The following is an 18,749-nucleotide window of genomic DNA, read 5'->3' as shown; positions in this document are numbered from 1 at the left end:
ATTTCTAGCAAGATTGGGAACCAAGCCTGTGACCTCCAAAGAGGTATTATCACTACTGTGATTTCTTTATTCCGGCGTACGTGTAATAGTAGTCTTGGTAGCTTGGCAAACGGAGGGAAAGCATAAGGCGCTAGATCCCTCCAATTTTGAAGGAAGGCATTCATTCCCCAGGCCTCAGGGTCCGGCCTCAAGCTGAAAAATTTAGACAATTGAGTGTTCAGTCTGTCTGCAAAGAGATTCATCCTGAAGGGCCCCATTTCATCTGAATACTGAGGAAAGTTTCCCTGTTCAACTTCCAATTGATGGAATCTCTGAAATTCTGTGAAAACCAATCTGCCACACCATTGCCTAATCAAGGAATATGTTCTGCCACTACCAAAATGCCCTTGCTTAAGCAGCAACCCCAAAAGACCATAACTAAATCGACAAGCCCCTTGCAGTGAGGACCTCCTATCTTGTTGACGTATATAACCACAGCTACATTGTCCATACGTAACATCACAGAACACACCATTAAGTTCTTGGTGAAGCAACAAATTGCAAATGAACCTGCCATCAATTCAAATCAGCTGATCTGCAACTCCTTCTCCTGATGTGTCCAGCGTCCCCCTTCTGATGAGTTGCCACATCTCGCACTCCATCCTTCTAAACTTGCGGCCGATTTTACCACCATCTCTGGCTCCTCTCCAAAAATGGATCTGCCATTCCATGATTCTATGATCCTTAGCCGCCATAATAGTTACTTCTTTGAGTCCAGGTCCAAAGACAATATTTGAGGTTAAGATTGAGTTTTTCTCAAAGTTCTTGTTTTGAGTCTTTGGAGTGCCCAATAATTACTGCAACCTAGATAAATTGCTTGGATGATGGAAGACAGAAGCCCCAGGATGCTTGCTAAAGCTCTCAAGGGAAACTCCTTCTTCAATAACATTTTCCTCAATTGCTTGCAAAGCTTCCTTAGCTTTTCCCCTGGTAAGTTTAATTCTGCCTTCATTGTGTTTATGACAAAACCCAAGAACGGTGTCTCCTAGCTTGGTGCCAGGCTAGATTTTTTCCTGAATATAACAAAACTCAGGTGTTCTAGTAAGTGTATTATAAGGTCTGTATGACATGAAACCACCTCTCTGGAGCCATTATTACAATATTGTCAGGGTATATAACTAGTCATACTCCCCTTGCCCTGAGCCACCCCACTACAGGACAAAGAAACTTGGCGAAGCACCATGGGGCCAAGGAAAGCCCGAAAGGGAGAATGCAAAACTGCCAAAGTTTGCCCTTCCAAGTAAATTGAAGACATTTGTGACGTGAGGGCCAAATTTGGATAGTTATATATGCATCCTTTAGGTCTAACAGAGTTAGTCAACCCCCTTTTCTTAATACATCTCTTCTTTGATGTACTCCTTACATTTTGAAATGGTGGTATACCACACATTCGTTCAGCTCTTTCAAATTTACCACCGGCCTCAGGCCTTTTGTCCTTCTTCTCCACTAGAAAAATATTGCTGACAAAACCTGACTCTGTTCCCACTCGAATTACCCATTTGGTCAATAAATCCTCTACCTCCTGTGAAACTAGGATCAAATCCTCCTGTAAAAAAAACATTTTCAGAGGAATATTCATTTGTATTGGTGTACTTATTATTATTATTATTATTATTGGGACATTTGTAAAGCGCTGCGATTACGCACACCGGCGTGTCCACGCGCTAAAAGTGGGAATAGGCAGATGACAGGGAACACAGGAAACTACGCGGGCCATTATTTAGTATAGAGATAAGTTTTTAGTTTTGCACGGAATCTAGCCTCCTCTGGTTCCAAACGCAGGTCCGTTGGCAGTTTGTTCCAGTTGGTTGCCGCCAAGTGTCTGAAAGACCTGCCTCCCATGCGGGCCTTCTTAATTCTTGGAATCCTCAGTAGGCCGCCCCCTGTAGATCTAAGCGCACGTGTTGGTATGTAAGCTTTGATCAAATTCGTCAGAGGGGCGGGTGCCCTGCCATTCAAGATGCGATGACAGGTGCAGAGGGCTTTATACTCCACTCTTCTCCTCACAGGGAGCCAGTGTAGCTGCTGGAGGGCCGCCTTAGAAGGCGCCCTTTTAGGCAGTCTGAGAATCAGACGCGCTGCCGCATTCTGCAGCACTTGCAGGCGGGCCATGCTTTTTTCTGGAGCCCCCAGGTGCAGCAGGTTCCCATAGTCCGACCTAGCTGTCACCAGGGCATGAACCAGGGTTTGACGTGCTTCAAGCGGGAGTAAGTCCAGGACCTTTCTCAGCTTCTTCAGAATCCCGAAACAGACTCCCACCACCCGATTAATCTGGGGGCCAAATGTAAGCCCTACGTCAAACCACACCCCCAAATTGCGCGCCTCTAGGCACGGGGTTGGGGTAGGTCCAAGGCAGGAAGGCCACCATGCCGGCGACCAGGCAGACTGGGCTCTCCCCACCACCAGCACCTCTGTCTTGCTGCTGTTCAGCTTCAAGCAGTTGTTGGCCATCCATTCGGCTAGATATTTCATGCACGAACAGAAGCCATCGGCAGCAAGACAGGGCGCCTGCGATAGGGAGATCACCAGCTGCGTGTCATCGGCGTAGGAGACCAGTTGGAGGCCATGGCTCTCCACAATCGAGGCTACAGGCGCGACATACATATTAAAGAGGGTTGGGCTCAATGACGAGCCCTGCGGCACGCCTTGGCCCAGAGGCACCCCCTTTGAATAGCAGTCTCCCTGCCTGACTCGAAAGCTTCTCCCATTGAGAAAGTCTTGGATCCATCTCAGCGCGGTGCCAGAGATGCCACCTCTGTTTAGACAGTGAAGCAAGATGTTATGTGCTACAGTGTCGAACGCCGCGCTGAGGTCCAACAGGATCAGAGCCATCGTTTGGCCTGCATCCACGCCCTCTCTCAGATGTTCCGTGGCCATGAGAAGGGCGGACTCGGTGGAGTGTCGTGGCCTAAAGCCAAACTGCGTCGCATGGAGCAGTCCCCTTTCTTCCACGTGCTTCATAATTTGGGTATTGACCACCTTTTCCGCCACTTTTGACAGAAAAGGCAGGAGGGAGATGGGCCTCAGATTTTCCAATACCTCGAAGCCTAAGTGGGGTTTCTTCCGGAGCGGGAGCACCACCGCCTGTTTCCACCCGTCCGGCAGCTTTCCTGATCCGAAAGATACGTCGAGGATGTGCCTTATATAAGGCTCCAGGACTTCCAGACTGTCTGCCAAGCGTTTTGGCGACACCGGATCCCACGGGGACCCTGATGTAACAGAGCGGCACACCGCTAATAGTTCCTCAAGAGGAGGGGTGCAATAGTATGTAATACACCCTGCCGTCTCTGTGTCCCCCATTGCTACCTCCAGGTCAGACCCTGTCGACCGAATAGGGAAGGTCGAGTAGATCTTCTCTACTTTCGCAGAGAAGTAATCGGCAATCCGGTCACATGACTCCGTAGAGCAGCTCTCCAGCTCTGTAGGTGCATTTACCGAAGTCAGGGATTTATAGATGCCGAAAAGTTCCTTGGCGGAGTTTTCCGCCCCCTGAATTTGTCCAGCAAAGTAGGCTGCCTTAGACTTTTTTATACATTTGATACATTTGATCTTGTATCCCTTGACTGTTTTCAAGACCCACGCATCATGACTAACTAAATTCCACTTTCCACAAAATAGGGCCAGTCCGCCTACCACCTCTTTAGGGGTATCTGAAGGGTCTGTCATAGCCCTTACTTGTTGAAAAACCTCTCTGTTTTTGATCCCCTTTCCAGCGTCCCCTGTGAAATCTCTGTTTCTGGGTGTAGAAGGTTGAAGGAGTGGCGAAAGGTGAACGCGGTAACCCTGCAGCACGGTCTAGCTAGGGTGTTGATGAAGCTTGGCCACGGCCAAGGAACGAACCCGTGATCTCCCAGCCCTGGGATTTTTGTATTGATCTAAAACATCCCAGGTACTGGGCCATATCCCTTATGAAGTCATCATCAAAGAGTAATCCCTGAGAGGTAGGTCCTCCTTCCTTACTGGCCAATTTGACTAGTGAAGGGTGGATTTTAAGTAAAATTATTTTCTCCACTCATTTGAGAGTGCGGTGTTCGTGCTCCCTACGAGGCAGATGGCTCTCTGTGCCCATTGGGGCAAATCCTTAGCCTCATCGATGCTTGAGATATTCTTCTCCTGTGCTGGGCCATAATAAAACTGGGTGTGGTCATGACGAGCTCAGCTCGTCATGAGCACACGAGCACCGTGCCTCGTGAAGTGACCTTATTCGGGAGGTAGGGGCCTTGGCACTCAGATCTTAGACTAGACCTTACCTCTTTCGGAATTTACTTCTGAAGCCAAAAGGAAAGGTACTCGGCAATGTGTTGAGATGGAGCCATTCCGGAGACAAGGGATGTTTGATGAGGAGTGGGTCAAACATACTTTCCCCGAAGAGGTCCACAATGCACATTTTAGAGCCAGAGGCTTTTGATGCCTCGTCAGTCATTTCCATATTTCTCACCTCCATCTCTACAATATAGGAATAGGAAGGTTAATTTTGTCCTACAAACCTTCATCGCTATCAATGGGAATAAGAATATCTGGATGTTTTTCTTGCCCATCTGTAGTGCCCCAGGCACCCTCCATTTCACCGCCTTTGCGGGTTATCTTTTTGTTTGAGTCTTTGGGCTTTTTTACTTCTTTATGCAGGCTTTCCCCTGCAGCCCTATTTCTCTGAGCTTTAACTGCCCCATCTGCCCCCTCAGGGTGTCCTGTTCCAGCATCTGCCCATTATTTCTAAGAGAGCACTTCCAATTTTGTATTAGTTGTCTCATCCAGTGACCCTATTACCTTATCCAGGGTTTTGTTTATAAACTCTTCCAACCTATCCTCCACAGTGTTTCCTACATATTCAAGGGGCATAATCAATGGATAACTAATTATCAAATTACTAGGGCTCAGAGGCAAAATAGCTGTTCCCACAGTTGGTTGGACTACAACTGCCAGAATTCCATAAGATTACCCAACAAGTTAAACTGGCCCCACCAGTGTGTTCGCCAGTTTATCCCAAGCTGATAAAATGGCCACTAGCATGCACAGAGCGTGCTTGGCCGTCTGCTAAAGGCCTTTCCTTCACTTGTAATGTTCTCTTTCTATTTTATGCCCCTATTTTCTTCCCTTTCTTTGGTTGTATTAATTGGTTTTGGGTGGTGCGTTCGATAGGTGTTGCACCGCTGAACTATTTTGAGTAAGCTGGCAGCCACTGAGGAGGGAGGACTGCTGGCAGCATCTATGGGGAAAGAGGGGCTCCGGACCGAGGCTGTGCAGGTAAGCCAGCAACAGCGAGGTGACTCCGCAAGGCGACTGCCATGAGCTGAGTCACCTCACATACACGACCAGCCTTAGCGAAAGGTGTCCTCTGCGTGCTGGTCTTCAAGGGAAAACATCTTGTGAGGAGGGATTACCTCACAGAGCGCGGCAATAGGAGTGCGGCCCCAGATTTTTCAAAGAAATGCAGCCCGCTTTGAGAAAAAGTGCGGAACCGGCTTTTTCAAAGAAAGCTGGCCCACTGTAAACACAACTTTATCGTCCTTAAAGAGCAGAAAGAAATACAAGGATGTGTTGGGTACTGAGGTGGGAGAGCCTCATGCCCAGTCCTATACAAAAAATGCTACACATAGGAAAACCACCCTCCTCCCTAGAGAAAAAAAACAGTAAGGCAGGTATTAACTCAATAACAGATAATTGAGATATCAATTAAAAGAAGCTAAAGGTTACTCTTCCTGAAAGGAGAGGGAGGGAGGGGGTAAGGTACAATTAATAAAGCAGATATGATATTACAGTAGAAAGGACTGTACTTATCTTGTGAGATGCAGCTTCTTTTTTATACCTTATTAGAATGCTTTTGAAGTTCTATATTCTTCACTTGTTTCTGCCGTGAGCTGGCAATAAAGCAGATATGTCTTTAATAAAATTCATTTTTTCTGCCCATCAGGCTGTGCAAAATCTAAGTTACTTGTTATTAGGCTAAATAGATCATCCATATCTCAAATGAATGTAAGTTAGCTAAACAAAAACCTAATAATATTATTAATTATCACATGGCTCAACTTTTACAACTTTGTGCTTTAAACTTCTCTTACTGATTTAATAACACTGTACATTAAAAATTAACTTGTCCCCAGCTGTGGTAGATCAAGTAACTCACCATAGTACAGGTTAATAATTTTATAAGAATGCATCACTAACTTTAAAGGACATTACCCTTTTGAGGCACCCTCTAGAACTTGTAAGGAAAATTATCTAGTTCATTCATAATGACATTTTTATGTGATTAATTTAAATCATTCCAAAGCATAAAAAATAAGCTTAAGTCACAGAGAGCCACCTGTGACAGAATATAAAATAGCATTATTCACACAATGACAAAGAAGATAGTAATGCTGTATAAAAATACATTCATCAAGAAGGTGCACAACATTTTACAAAGCTAATCTTTGAATGAGTGAAAACGTTTTGAAAAATACCTTGTTGATTGTGGATCAACTTTCTTTGTACATTTCCTAATTCAAGACAAATAAAATGTTAACTCAGTAAATTTCAAGAGCAGTGAACAGACTCTGACAAATGCCACCAATGTATAGAAGTGCTATTTCCTTAGCAGAACCTATACAGCATTCAGGATTACCCCAACTTTTCTACGTCCCGATTGAAAATTCAAGAGTGGGAAAAACAGAATCTGAGCCTGACACTTGCCCTTCTGTTGTAAGACATTGTAAGGCTCAGATATGTCTGCCTTTGCTTAAATTATGATAAGGTCAACAACATATGCTTTTCTATTATGCCATTTGATAATCTTTACAATAATAATTTTGCTTGTTCCATGATCAGTACTTTGGTAGTTGAGTTTTCCACAGGTCATCAGGATATAAGTTATGGATTGCTTTCCCAAATATGCCCTCCATGGGTTGTGTACAGATTGCTTGATATATTCAGTTCTGGTCAAATTAAAATTTAAAACATATTAAAAATGTGGGAAAACTCTGATGGTATCTTTTTGCTCATATCCATGAATCGAAGAGTCTAGTTCTAATCATGTTCTTTCTGAGCAAGTATTGAATACTTCAGAAATGCTTCGTTCCAATAAATTCATTGCAAAAAATGCTAAATTGGATAAATGTGTGAAAGGATAATATTTAAAAAGAACTCAAAATGTGGATGTCCACTTCTCACGAGCGTGAAATATAAATTTTCACCAATTCCAAAGCTTCACCTAGCCCAAACAGTACCTTGACTGTCTGATTGCCAAAGCTTCCATCTACTGTTGAATTTGAAGAAAAGATTCTGAGACAAAAACTTTTCAGGTGGAGTGAAAACTCCTCTTGATGTACTGTAGCTGTATAGTTTCATGGGACCCCCTTTGGAAAGGCAGTAGGTTTTCACCCAACCAGTGCCATTTGCATATATTTTAGGTCTGAAAAAATAAAGTCAGTTTTAATGCCTCAACTTGCCATGCTTCCCCTTTCATAGAAGGAATACATATATAACCAATAAACTTTCATGAGCATACTGGCAGCAGTGGAGAAGGCCAGAAGCATTCTGGACACGGGAGGATCAGTGGCAGTGATCCTCCTAGACCTCAGTGCGGCCTTCGACACTGTGGACCACCCTACCCTTATTCACCGACTGGGAGAAGTCGGAATAAAAGGTTCGGCCCTGAAGTGGCTCGAATCATTCTTATCAGGACGTTCCTTCCAGGTGCGGGAAAATGACAGCCACTCACCTACCATCCCCCTCCGGTGTGGAGTACCGCAGGGCTCATCCTTGAGCCCTACGTTGTTCAACGTATACATGGCCCCACTGGAGAAGAGGGTCAGCTCGTTTGGCGTGTCAATTATCAACTACGCCGACGACACTCAGTTGATCGTAACCCTCTCACACCCCCACCACGCCCCTTCTGACCTCCACAGCTGCTTGTCTGAAGTCCACCGATGGATGAATCTATCCTCGCTAAAACTAAACGGTTCTAAGACCGAGATACTCCTGATGGGCCACAAGGAACCATCTCTGCCATCTCACCTTTGGCCTAGCTGCCTAGGTGACCCCCCCGCTCCCAAGGAAGAGGTTAAGAGCCTCGGGGTATGGATCGAGAAAGATATGAGCTTCAGGACCCAGGCTAAAAAGACAGCAGGAACTTGTTTCGGGTTACTCAGAGCCTGCAGGAAGATCTTCCCCCTGCTCCCCGACACCGCAAGAAGGCTTCTCATTCAGGGTCTAATCCTGGCAAGACTAGATTACTGCAACGCCATCTACCTGGGAGCTCCTGAAGCCACCATGAACACACTACAAAAAGTCCAAAATGCCGCCACCCGCCTACTCACAGGAACACCAGGAAGATCCTCCGCCAAACCGGCTCTTAAATCCCTGCACTGGCTCCCAGTGAGAGAGAGGGTTATCTTTAAGGCCCTCTGCCTGGCCCACAAAACCCTCAACAACAACGGCCCCCCTCTTCTCAAGGAAATCTTAAATCCCTATAAATCGAAAAGAGACCTTCGATCCAGTACAGAAAATTTCATCTCGGCTCCCAGAGTCAAAAAAGCCAAGACTGGCGGCCGTCGGTTTTCGGTCCACACTGCTAAACATTGGAACCTTCTCCCACGAAGACTCAGGACAGAATCGAACTATCTCCAGTTCAGAAAATCCCTTAAGACCTCCCTTTTCCCCCAAACATAAACACACCAGACGGCAGAAACCCCGGAAGAAGCAGGTCAGCGCTGGGATGCTCTCTTGAGTTACTACGCGCTTAACAAAATCATTAAATAAATAAATAAATAAATAATAAATAAATAATACTGTCATTATTCAAATTTATTTTATTGTGGCATAGAATATGGTTTCAGGAAGTTCCTACATGTCACTGAGACTGAATTTGAATTTTGGTCTACAGCCATGTCATGTATTGATACTATTGTATGCTGTATCTCATTACTAACTAGACATTTATGGCCTTCTTTGATGTGAGCCGACAGCTAAGATGATCCTGGTTTTTCGTTGCAAGGCTTATTTATAGGAATGGTGTTCGTTTTCAAGGAAATGGGAATGGTTTAAAAAGTATATTTTGATTCATACTTTACAGGGAATGGCCAAAGAAGAAACAGAGTTGAGATTTCGCCAATTGACGATGGAGTATCAGGCTCTTCAACGTGCATATGCTCTGCTTCAGGAACAAGTTGGAGGAACGCTAGATGCGGAACGAGAAGTTAAGGTCCAAATGGCTTAAATTACCTGATATAAATCAGCTTTTAAATGTTATATGCTATGCTGCTCAATTAACAATCAAATGTGTGCATGATCTTTTTATTCAATGAACTACTCTCGCTGGTTTTGGTACAGATAAACCAGAAAATTAGGAATGATTAGTGAACCGCAAAATTGATTTTTGTTCTTGAGTTGTACTAACCTAGTCCCTGTATCCGACCTGCACTCCATCTGGGTCGGCATGAACTTGTGACTTTCCCTGATAGCAACCAGATGACCTTAAGTAGCACTTTATTCTTTTAGGTGCTATTTTTACTTAAAACTTTAAAATTGCATATCTCCAGTTCTACTGATTGGACTTTTGTCATTCTGGTATTATTTTATTTTTTAAAATACACCCTATATTTCTAAATTGTTTTGAGATTTTTGTTGCATTGTGTTACTGTTTGTAGGCTGCATAAATTCCTTACACATTGCCTCTTAGTTAAGCCAAGCTTCACCCTGACAAGATATGTGGTGGTTGCCTGAGTGGAGTATCCACCCCCTCAACCAATAACTCAATTTCTTACATTGGTGTTCAGTGGTGAGATCCAGTACTTGTGTTTGTGTAGTGCCAATCAGGGGTCTATGACGATGTAGGTCAGATAAGCATCCGACCGACACTGTAGCACCATGGAATCAACCCGACTATTAGTCAGCGGTTCCACCTGCAGAATTTGGATGGGAGTCAGAAACATCTATTTTCCCATTGCAACTTAGGCGACAGCTGGAAAAGGGCTGCAGCACAAGCTGCAATACAAAAATGGATGTTTGTCTGCAACACAGTGCATTGATGTTTGGCCCCCAGTCCCCATAGCGGAGGCCCAGGGGTGATGGGGGCCCTTCTAGGGGCCCCAAAGTCACTTTCCACCTGCCTTTTCATGGCAGGTTGACTGCAATGAAAGGGTAGACAGAAAGCAAAATTGTAATCGTGACTGTGGAACCAAGGCTGCCTCCACTGCCATTTGAGGAATATCATTCCGACCGCCGCCTCGATGGGCTCTGTGAGCCCGGCAGAAGCTGTGCGGAATTCCCCCGTGATTCGCTCCGACTGCCAGTATCGTAATAAGATGGTCGGACGGAAACCTCTGATGTCGGGTGGAAAGCCTCCGACGAGCTATTGGATGGCTTACTGCCCAACATCATAATGAGGCCCACAGTGATTTTCGCATAACCCTTTATAAGTAATATAGCATCAGATTCAACATTTAGTTTAAATTCTCCTTGATTAGCTATCTTATTTCTTTCTCCAGAATCTATTCCTGACTTTCATTTGTTTCACTTGTGATATCTGCTTGAGAAGATGGATTTGGAGCTTAACAGCATTGAGAACCTTCAGATGGCAAAGTTGAGGAAGCTCTACTAGCATAGGGGACTAACCGTGGAGAAGGGGTCCACATATGTAGACTTTCAAATAGCCCTAAGAGCTTTTGAGGAGGTCTGTAGGAAGCAGGCTACAACCCAAAGGGTGGGATGGCAATAAGCCTGAGTAGGAGAGGTGAATGTGGAGGACCAAATTTAGGAAGAGAAAGGAGATGGCATGACCATAGGCCCAGAGCTACAGCAAGAAGAGGAGGAAACCCTGCTTACAGAAGCAAGGTCCCCTGCCTGTCTCTTAAATAAAGAGCTGAAGGACTGAAGGGCTGAGAAGGAGCTTAACCTGCAGCTAGCTAAAGTGAAATTGGAAGCAGCCAAGGAGAAGGCTGCTGACAAGAGGGCTACAAAGAAGGCTGACAGGGGCTTGGAGGAAAAGAAACGTGTGTTGGCTTATGAAGTAAGACTGAAGGATCTTTAGTCGAAAGCTAAACAAATCTCAGGTTCTAGCAGGTTGGAGACAGAAGTCTGGCCCAAGGAAGGGAATGGGCCACATTACCTTAATAGGTATGGTGGTGGTGTCTGTCTATTGGGGTGCACCTGTGAGCAAGTTAAGGCCAGGAGCTCCACTGATGTGATCCACAGATGAGGAGAAGGGTTCCCCATTAGCTAGTGTAGTAACCCCAGAGGATTATGCTTGGGGAATACAGGTAGGCTTGGATGGGAATAAAACTTACAAGTGCCCCTGCTAACGAGGGCTATTATACATTTTATATTGCCTAAGCAGGGAAGTCCATCATGGTATTGATTAGCTTACCCTACGTTTTAGCTTAAGTGGGTTCATGTTGGACCTGGCCCTTTTTGCAGGGTCACCACCAGTTTTTTGTTGTTGTGGTAACTTTAGATTGGGAGCAGATACAGGTATGCTGTTTGCACCCAAACAAATTGTAACTTACAATCGCCTTTAATGGTGAAGTAGGATTTTAAGTTCATAGGTTCTGAAAAATGACACGTTTAGAAAGATGACATTTTCTTGGCCTAACCATCTGTACCCTTTTCCAGTGTCCTAGATCACATCACTGAGAGTGACCCTGTTGTTGGGGTTTGTGCATTACTTCTAGACAGTGATACAAAGAGGGCTTAGGTGTGGAGAGGGTGGACAATCCTGAAAGAATAACTGGGGAGGGGCTGTACCCAGCCTCATTTAGACTTCAAAGGGCTTTGCTCACAACAGGCACAAGGGAACCTTACACCAGACAGCCATTTGTCACCCCCTGACAGTTTGAGGCCTTAACCAGGGGAAAAGATATCTAAACTCAGTTTTGGGTGTAGAGCAGGAAGCCACCACACTCAAAGGCAGGCACAATATCATTATTGGATCTCTAGCGCCACTTTTCATCCCTGGACCTGTGACAGTTAAAGATGAAGGACTGCTGCCCTGGTGCCTTGCTGTCTGAAATGTAAGATTGGACCTGCTTGCCTTCATTTCAGGCTACTCGGAGTGACTAAAATGGTCAGTTGACTGATTTTCTGTGAAAACTACAGGGACTCAACATGCTTAAGAGGCCTATCTGCACTGCCATTTGCCCTGCTGCAACTGGACTGCAGCTGCCTGAAACCTGCTACTAGTCTCTGCCGGAGGGAGTCCTTATCTATAAAGCCCCCCCACCCCCAGTTCCTGTACGCTTAGCTGGCATTGTAGTGACATTAAGTGAAGGTGAAAAACCTGAAGTTTAGGCTGTTCTCAACGCAAACGGGCTGCTCAAGTTGAAACTCTGTCACCCGCAATGACTTCTAACGTGAAGCTCCAGTTAAACCTGCTCTTCCTGACAACAATGAATGTTCGTGGTGACCAACAATAAGAGTGCTGCATTTTGCACTACAGCACTGACAGCTAGTGACAACTGCCAACACATTGTGTCAGCAATGACCATCCTTGGTGGCTTACTGACTCTTTGTGCTACAGCGATGACCGTCTGCTATGCCTGATTTCTTTTCACCGTACAGCAATGACCGTCTTTGATGCTCAGCCTCCTCCTCTTGGCCTCACCAACGCAAATTGAAGTCATTGTGCCCAACTTTGAGAAGGTAGCTTTTCAGAGGGACTAACCTGGTCTGTGTACCTGACCCGTGCACTATTATTGTCAGACTGAACTTGTGGCATTACCCGGTCTAGCGCAACCAGATGACACTGAGTCTATTAACATCATGTGTGTTTAGTATAAGGTCACGCATATTTAGAAGACACACCTAGGAAATTTCCCTTCAATGCTTGTATTTTCCCTGCCCTAGGAACCCATATTAGTAGCAGGGGGTCCTTGTATTGACATTATATGCTTTGTGCTTTTAGGCACTATTTTTACTTACATTTTAATTGCATATCTCCGGTTGATTGGATAATTGTAATTCTGGTATTGTATTATGTATTAAAATGAAACCTGTTGATCTAAATTAGTTTGGGATTTTTATTGTGATGGGTTTTCATTGTATTATTTGTGCACTGTATAAATACTTTGCACATTGCCTCCAAGTTGAGCCTGACTACTTTTGTTTCAAGCTAGGTTAATTTAGTGTCTTTTTTGGTTCACCCTAACAAGGATTGTGGTTGTTGCCGGAGTGGGAATCCCCCCAATTCCGCCCCAACCAATAAATCTGTTTCTTATACTGTGGATATACGGAGTAAGACCTGAACATATGTAAAAAATGCAGTCACAAACAAGCCACGTTGAAACATGCATATATAAGAATAGGATAATGACTCCTACAGACAAATGCACTGAAACATCATATTATATTTACAAATTTAATTATAATGTAAAATGTGTTTTTTGCTGTTGGTATTGAATGCAGTATTTCTTATGCATTGACCTGACTGTGAATTAAAAGTCTTACATCGATTCCATTGAGATTGTGTTTAAGACGTTAATATTTTCCACATCACGTTGCCCTGAGATAGTTCATTGACAGTGCTAGCAAATGAACAATCAATCAATCAGAGTACTTGTAAAGCGCGCTACTTACCCGTGAGGGTCCCAAGGCGCTGAGGGGAGGAGGGGGGTGCTGCTACTGCTCAAAGAGCCAGGTCTTGAGGAGGCTTCTGAAGGCGAGTAGGTCTTGGGTCTGCCTTATGTGGGTAGAGAGGGTGTTCCAGGTCTTGGTGGCGAGGTAGAAGGAGGATCTGCCGCCGGAGGTGGTTCGTTGGATGCGGGGGACAGCGGCGAGGGCGAGGCTGGTGGTGCAGAGCTGGCGGGTGGGGGTGTGGAAGCTGAGTCTGCTGTTCAGGTAGGCTGGTCCGGCCTTGTGGAGTGCTTTATGTGCGTGGGTGAGGATCTTGAAGGTGATCCCCTTGTCGATGGGGAGCCAGTGTAGGTCTCTCAGGTGGGGGGTGATGTGGCTGCGGCAGGAAACGTTGACGACCAGTCGGGCGAAGGCGTTTTGGATGGGTTGTAGTCGTTGTATGTTTTTGGCTGGGATCCCTGTGTAGAGTGCGTTGCCATAGTCCAGTCTGCTGCTGACGAGGGCCTGTGTCACCATTGTTCTTGTTTCGGTCGGGATCCACTTGTAGATCCTGCGGAGCATGCGGAGGGTGTTGTTGCAGGAGGAGGAGACGGCGTTGACCTGCTTAGACATGGAGTGGGAGGAGTCGAGGATGAATCCTAGATTGCGTGCATGGTCGGTGTGTGTTGGTGCTGTTCCCAGTGTGGTCAGCCACCAGGAGTCATCCCAGGCTGAGGGGGTGGGTCCGAGGATGAGGACCTCCGTCTTGTCCGAGTTCAGCTTCGGACGGCTGCTCCTCATCCAATCGGCGAAGGCCTTCATTCTCTCATGGAGGTTGGTTTTGGCGGTGTGTGGATCCTTGGTGAGAGAGAGGATGAGCTGGGTGTCGTCAGCGTAGGAGATGATGTTGAGGTCGTGTTGGCGGGCCCCTTGTGTGAGGGGGGCCATGTAGACGTTGAACAGAGTTGGGCTGAGGGATGAGCCCTAGGGGATGCCGCAGATGATGTTGGTGACTTCGGATCTGGAGGGTGGGAGGCGGACACTCTGGGTTCTGCCGGAGAGGAAGGAGGTGGTCCAGTCAAGAGCCTTCTCTTGGATTCCGGCTTCTAGGAGGCGTGTCTTTAAAGTGCGATGGCAGACCGTGTCGAAGGGTGCTGACAGGTCCAGGAGGATCAGGGACAACATACTATTTGAGACATTTAAAAAACATTACAAAACTAATTCTGTAAGATTTACATGGTTTTAATTCATAAGCTGCTCTTTATCTCATTACGTTAGGTACCGAAAACTGCAAATAACCATTGAAAAACCACTACATATGCCTAATAACTGAAATTGAAAGCCATACCAATTGGCTTTGTCATTCTTGTTTTATAAAATATTTTAAGGAGATTTTTAATCCGAGGACCCCTTTACATCCATGCTTCTTTGATTTTCCAAATTCCTTTTCACAGCCACCCAACCTCTTGGCTCCCCAGTGCTTAGTTTGTAACATAATGGGTGATGCTGCCCAAAGCACTGCTCAAAAGACAGAGGCTGGTGCAATTAAATGTCCATGCTCCAAATACAAAGTCTGGGTTGACCAGAATCCACCTCATATCTCTTTAATCCAATGCCAGATGCTCCTTGCCCCTTTATCTCACTTTTGCAGGCTCCTACTTTCTCACTTGTTGACGATTTTTGGTCTTCTCTTCTGTCTTCTTTCGTGCTTGTATGTTGTCCCCTCTGTTGCACTTGGGGAATGCCTGATAATGAAATATTAGTCCTGGTAGGTCCCACCAGCTCAAATTAAGCACTAAGCCTCCCCACCCCCTATTCAGGCACTGCCAGCACATGTAAAAGCGATGGGGTGGGCGGGAGGGGGAGGAAGTGAACAGATGATGGGATAGGGAAAGTAAAATAAATAAAACCACTTACCTTGCTCTCACTGCATTGGTGAGTCATCTGTGCGACGAGCGCAAGGTGAGTGTTTTTTTTTACTTCCCCTATCCTGTCATCTGCCCACCAGCCGTGGCCCGGGGAGGGAGTTACGGTGGGGCAGGAAGGCGGGGAGGGGCAGGGTGGGGGGTGCTAAAAACCGGCACATGGATAATTGCAGGTAAGTAAACAATTGAATTAATGAAACGAATTTCGTAGCGCGCACTGCATTGCATTTTGCGATGCAAGGCGCGCTACGAAATTCATTTTATTAATTAAATTGTTTACTTACCTGCAATTATCCATGTGCCAGTTTTTTGCACCCCCCCCTCCCCGCCTTCCTGCCCGACCGTAACTCCCTCCACGGGCCGCGGCTGCTGCCCACGCCCCCTGCCCAGCACCTGCCCCACCCCACCTGTGTAACCTGTGGCAGCTGCCAGTTGTGGCTCAAGTTATTATGGGGTATCCCTCAGAACCTGGGCAATACAGTAAAAGCGTAAACAATGGTCCAGTCGGGTATGTAACCTGATCACTTCAAAACATACATAAATCATTCAAAATATATTAAGCCATGGTTACATCAATTAGCCTGACCTCTAGAGTAAATCATTAAAGGCAAATCCAAACAGAAAAACAGGGTAAATGTAGGTTTTAATCACTGAATTGTTTTTCATTCATAGAAACCCTGTGTTAATGCATAAAGAAAAAATCAATAATCAAAATACTTTGTATTAATCAAAATACTTTGTATTAAATGGCGCATCAAGTAAATTAAGTGCAATGTGACATATTGTTGTGGCTCAGCATGGCTCGCAGGTGGGGGAGCAGGCAGAGGGGGGGTCGTGCAGGGAGAAGTGGGTCACAGGGGAGGTCACACGAGGGGGTTTAATAAAAAAAAATCATTAAACTTACAAGGAACAGGCAGCAGGCATCCAGGCTCTCTCCCGTAAGCCAATCACAACAGTGAATGCAGAGTTGTGATTGGTCGGGAGGGTGCCCAGCCAGGGGCTTATGGGGTAGGCATGTTCTCCATGCAGGCTGCATTGCATCCTGCATGGAGAACAGTCTTAGTGCACTCAGGAGTGGGCACACCACTCTGCCCTTGCCCTGCTTGGGAGAGCAGAGAAGCAGCCCCACACCACAACACAAATATAAAATGGTAATAACTAGAAGTTATTGCCATTTTATGTTTCTGCTTCTCGCACTGCAAGAAAGCAGTGGGGCGACGCTCCTCCTCCATAGTGTAGGAGCCGCCACTGCCGGCCGCGTCTGTTCCTATTTTTTAAATGCTTACGCCCAAATGATTTTACTAAATAAACCAAAAGGCTGCTGTGACATTGTACTTATTATGTGCATGCATGTAGACATGTAGACATATGTGCTCTCATAGTCTCCGAGTATGTCTTAACGCATATGCCTGACATAAGTTGCTACTTGGAGTGGCATTCTTTTTTCGCTCATTTAGTTTTATTGTCACAAAACGCTCAACATCCATGTTAAAACAGTAACTTAAAAGGCACTGATAAAGACAATACTTTGGCACTCACCTGGTAAAAGCGAGACCGATTGGCCTTGCCAATGCCTTTCTTTCTTAAACAATCTTTAATCATCAAATTTGACCTTTCTAACCTTCTCTGGTGCTATCGACAGTCCTCACAGGTCTTAACTTCAAAGCAGCACACATGAAATGAGTAAGGGCCTCTTTAACATGCAGGAAGGCAGTGCCTCTCTGTGAACCGTCTGCTTTGAATACATAACATCCCTCGCGTGCAGCTTGGAATCACGAATTTTGATTTATGGCTCCTAACCCGACGTTTTTCTTCACCCTCCGAGCGACAGAGCTGTATTTTGTGTTCAGCTATATTGCATTTGCATTTTTATACCCCCAATCAGTTTACCGGGTTCTAGCAGAATATTTTATGGAAAACCCTTAAAAATGAAACCCTCTGTCAGTCAATCATCAAGAGTCTTAACCACTTAAAGGCCTGGAAAGTAATTCCTCTTGAATCCTTTAAGATTACACACAAGCTGCTACTTGGCATTGTGACGTGCTCTTAAGTTAAAAGGAGAGCGTCTCCTAATTGATGTGCAAATTACAGTTCATTATCCCACTTCCTGTTCTATCTCGACATGAATCTTTTGAACAAGTGACAGGGCTGTGCACTTTAAATTGCTCAGCATATACATACATTTGTTCAGGTAACTAAAACCATGGCTGCTAGTTTTTCACAGGACTCGCTGCCATACGTTATGAATGCGTTCTTTATCAGACTTAATCAAACACTCTTCCAGTTATCTGCGGGTCTATAAATGTACTTAAACAAAAAAAAATGAAGTACTTAATATAAAGCTCTGAAGAAGAGTTATTATTCTCCACTTTTTTGAATTATCGAAACATTGGAAGTTGAATCTTTCTTGATATTTACTGTAGGTAAAATGTATTGCCATCATTACTATTCATGTTACCAACGGGGGAGTTGCGAATCACTGCCCTTCATTCACATTAGAGCAGTATTTGTAGCATACCATTTAAATTTGTCAGGGCTTTGATTCACCAAAATTACAGGGGTAGCAGAAATGACATCATGTGCCCTTTGTTAATGGATGACATCACAGGAAGTGACATCATACGACCTCTTACCTGGTGACATCACATGTAATGACCTTTGACTGCCAGAGGACACCTGGCTCCCAGAAAGTGTTGAATTTCAGCTTATGCCTGCAGCCCAGCTATGACTTTTCTGACACAGAGCAGGCCCACAGGCAAGCCGGACTTTGCAAGCTGTGAGGCAGTGAGAGTGCAAGATCTTGTGGGACCGAGGAAGATTCCTGCTGGTCTAGGCAGCTAGCTCTCCACTCCACAAGCATTAACTTGCTTGTAGGCAAGTGTGAGGTGTTCCAAAGGTTTTTGTTTATCACATAGACAATTTCTGGGAGCTGTGTTCCAGATTCACTTCAGTTGATTGACCTGTACAGATATATCTGAAAACAATATTTTGCAAAAGAAAGGTCCTACTTTCTGAGCATCATCCTTTTAACAAGCATTGGCAAAAGCTATTGGCTTTGGCAATACGGTTTTGCCATGTTGTACACTAGTGTGAACTGGGGAGTACAGTGTTGTAGACTGGATTTACTGAAGAAGAGTGCTGTAGAGTGGAGTAGGGGGAGCAGAGTGTCGTAGAGGTGAGTAGAGTTCGGTGGTTCAGTGGCAGAAAGTTTCGCAAAGTGAAGTGTCATATAGTGCAGTGTTGTAGAATACAGTGGCAGAA

At 45.2% G+C, this 18,749-nt stretch overlaps 1 protein-coding gene across 1 annotated transcript in view; it reads left to right on the top strand.

The window, feature by feature from the left end:
• Nucleotides 1–18,749, top strand: part of JAKMIP3 (Janus kinase and microtubule interacting protein 3) — a 776,485-nt gene that overhangs the window by 674,319 nt on the left and 83,417 nt on the right. The window contains exon 11 of the mRNA XM_086922542.1: nucleotides 9,092–9,220. Within this exon, the coding sequence (XP_086778668.1) occupies nucleotides 9,092–9,220 (129 nt within the window). The remainder of the gene's footprint in view (nucleotides 1–9,091; nucleotides 9,221–18,749) is intronic.

This window comes from Lissotriton vulgaris, chromosome 5, assembly GCF_964263255.1.
Source record: "Lissotriton vulgaris chromosome 5, aLisVul1.2, whole genome shotgun sequence".
NCBI lineage: Eukaryota > Metazoa > Chordata > Amphibia > Caudata > Salamandridae > Lissotriton > Lissotriton vulgaris.
This window is presented reverse-complemented; position numbering and strand designations above follow the sequence as displayed.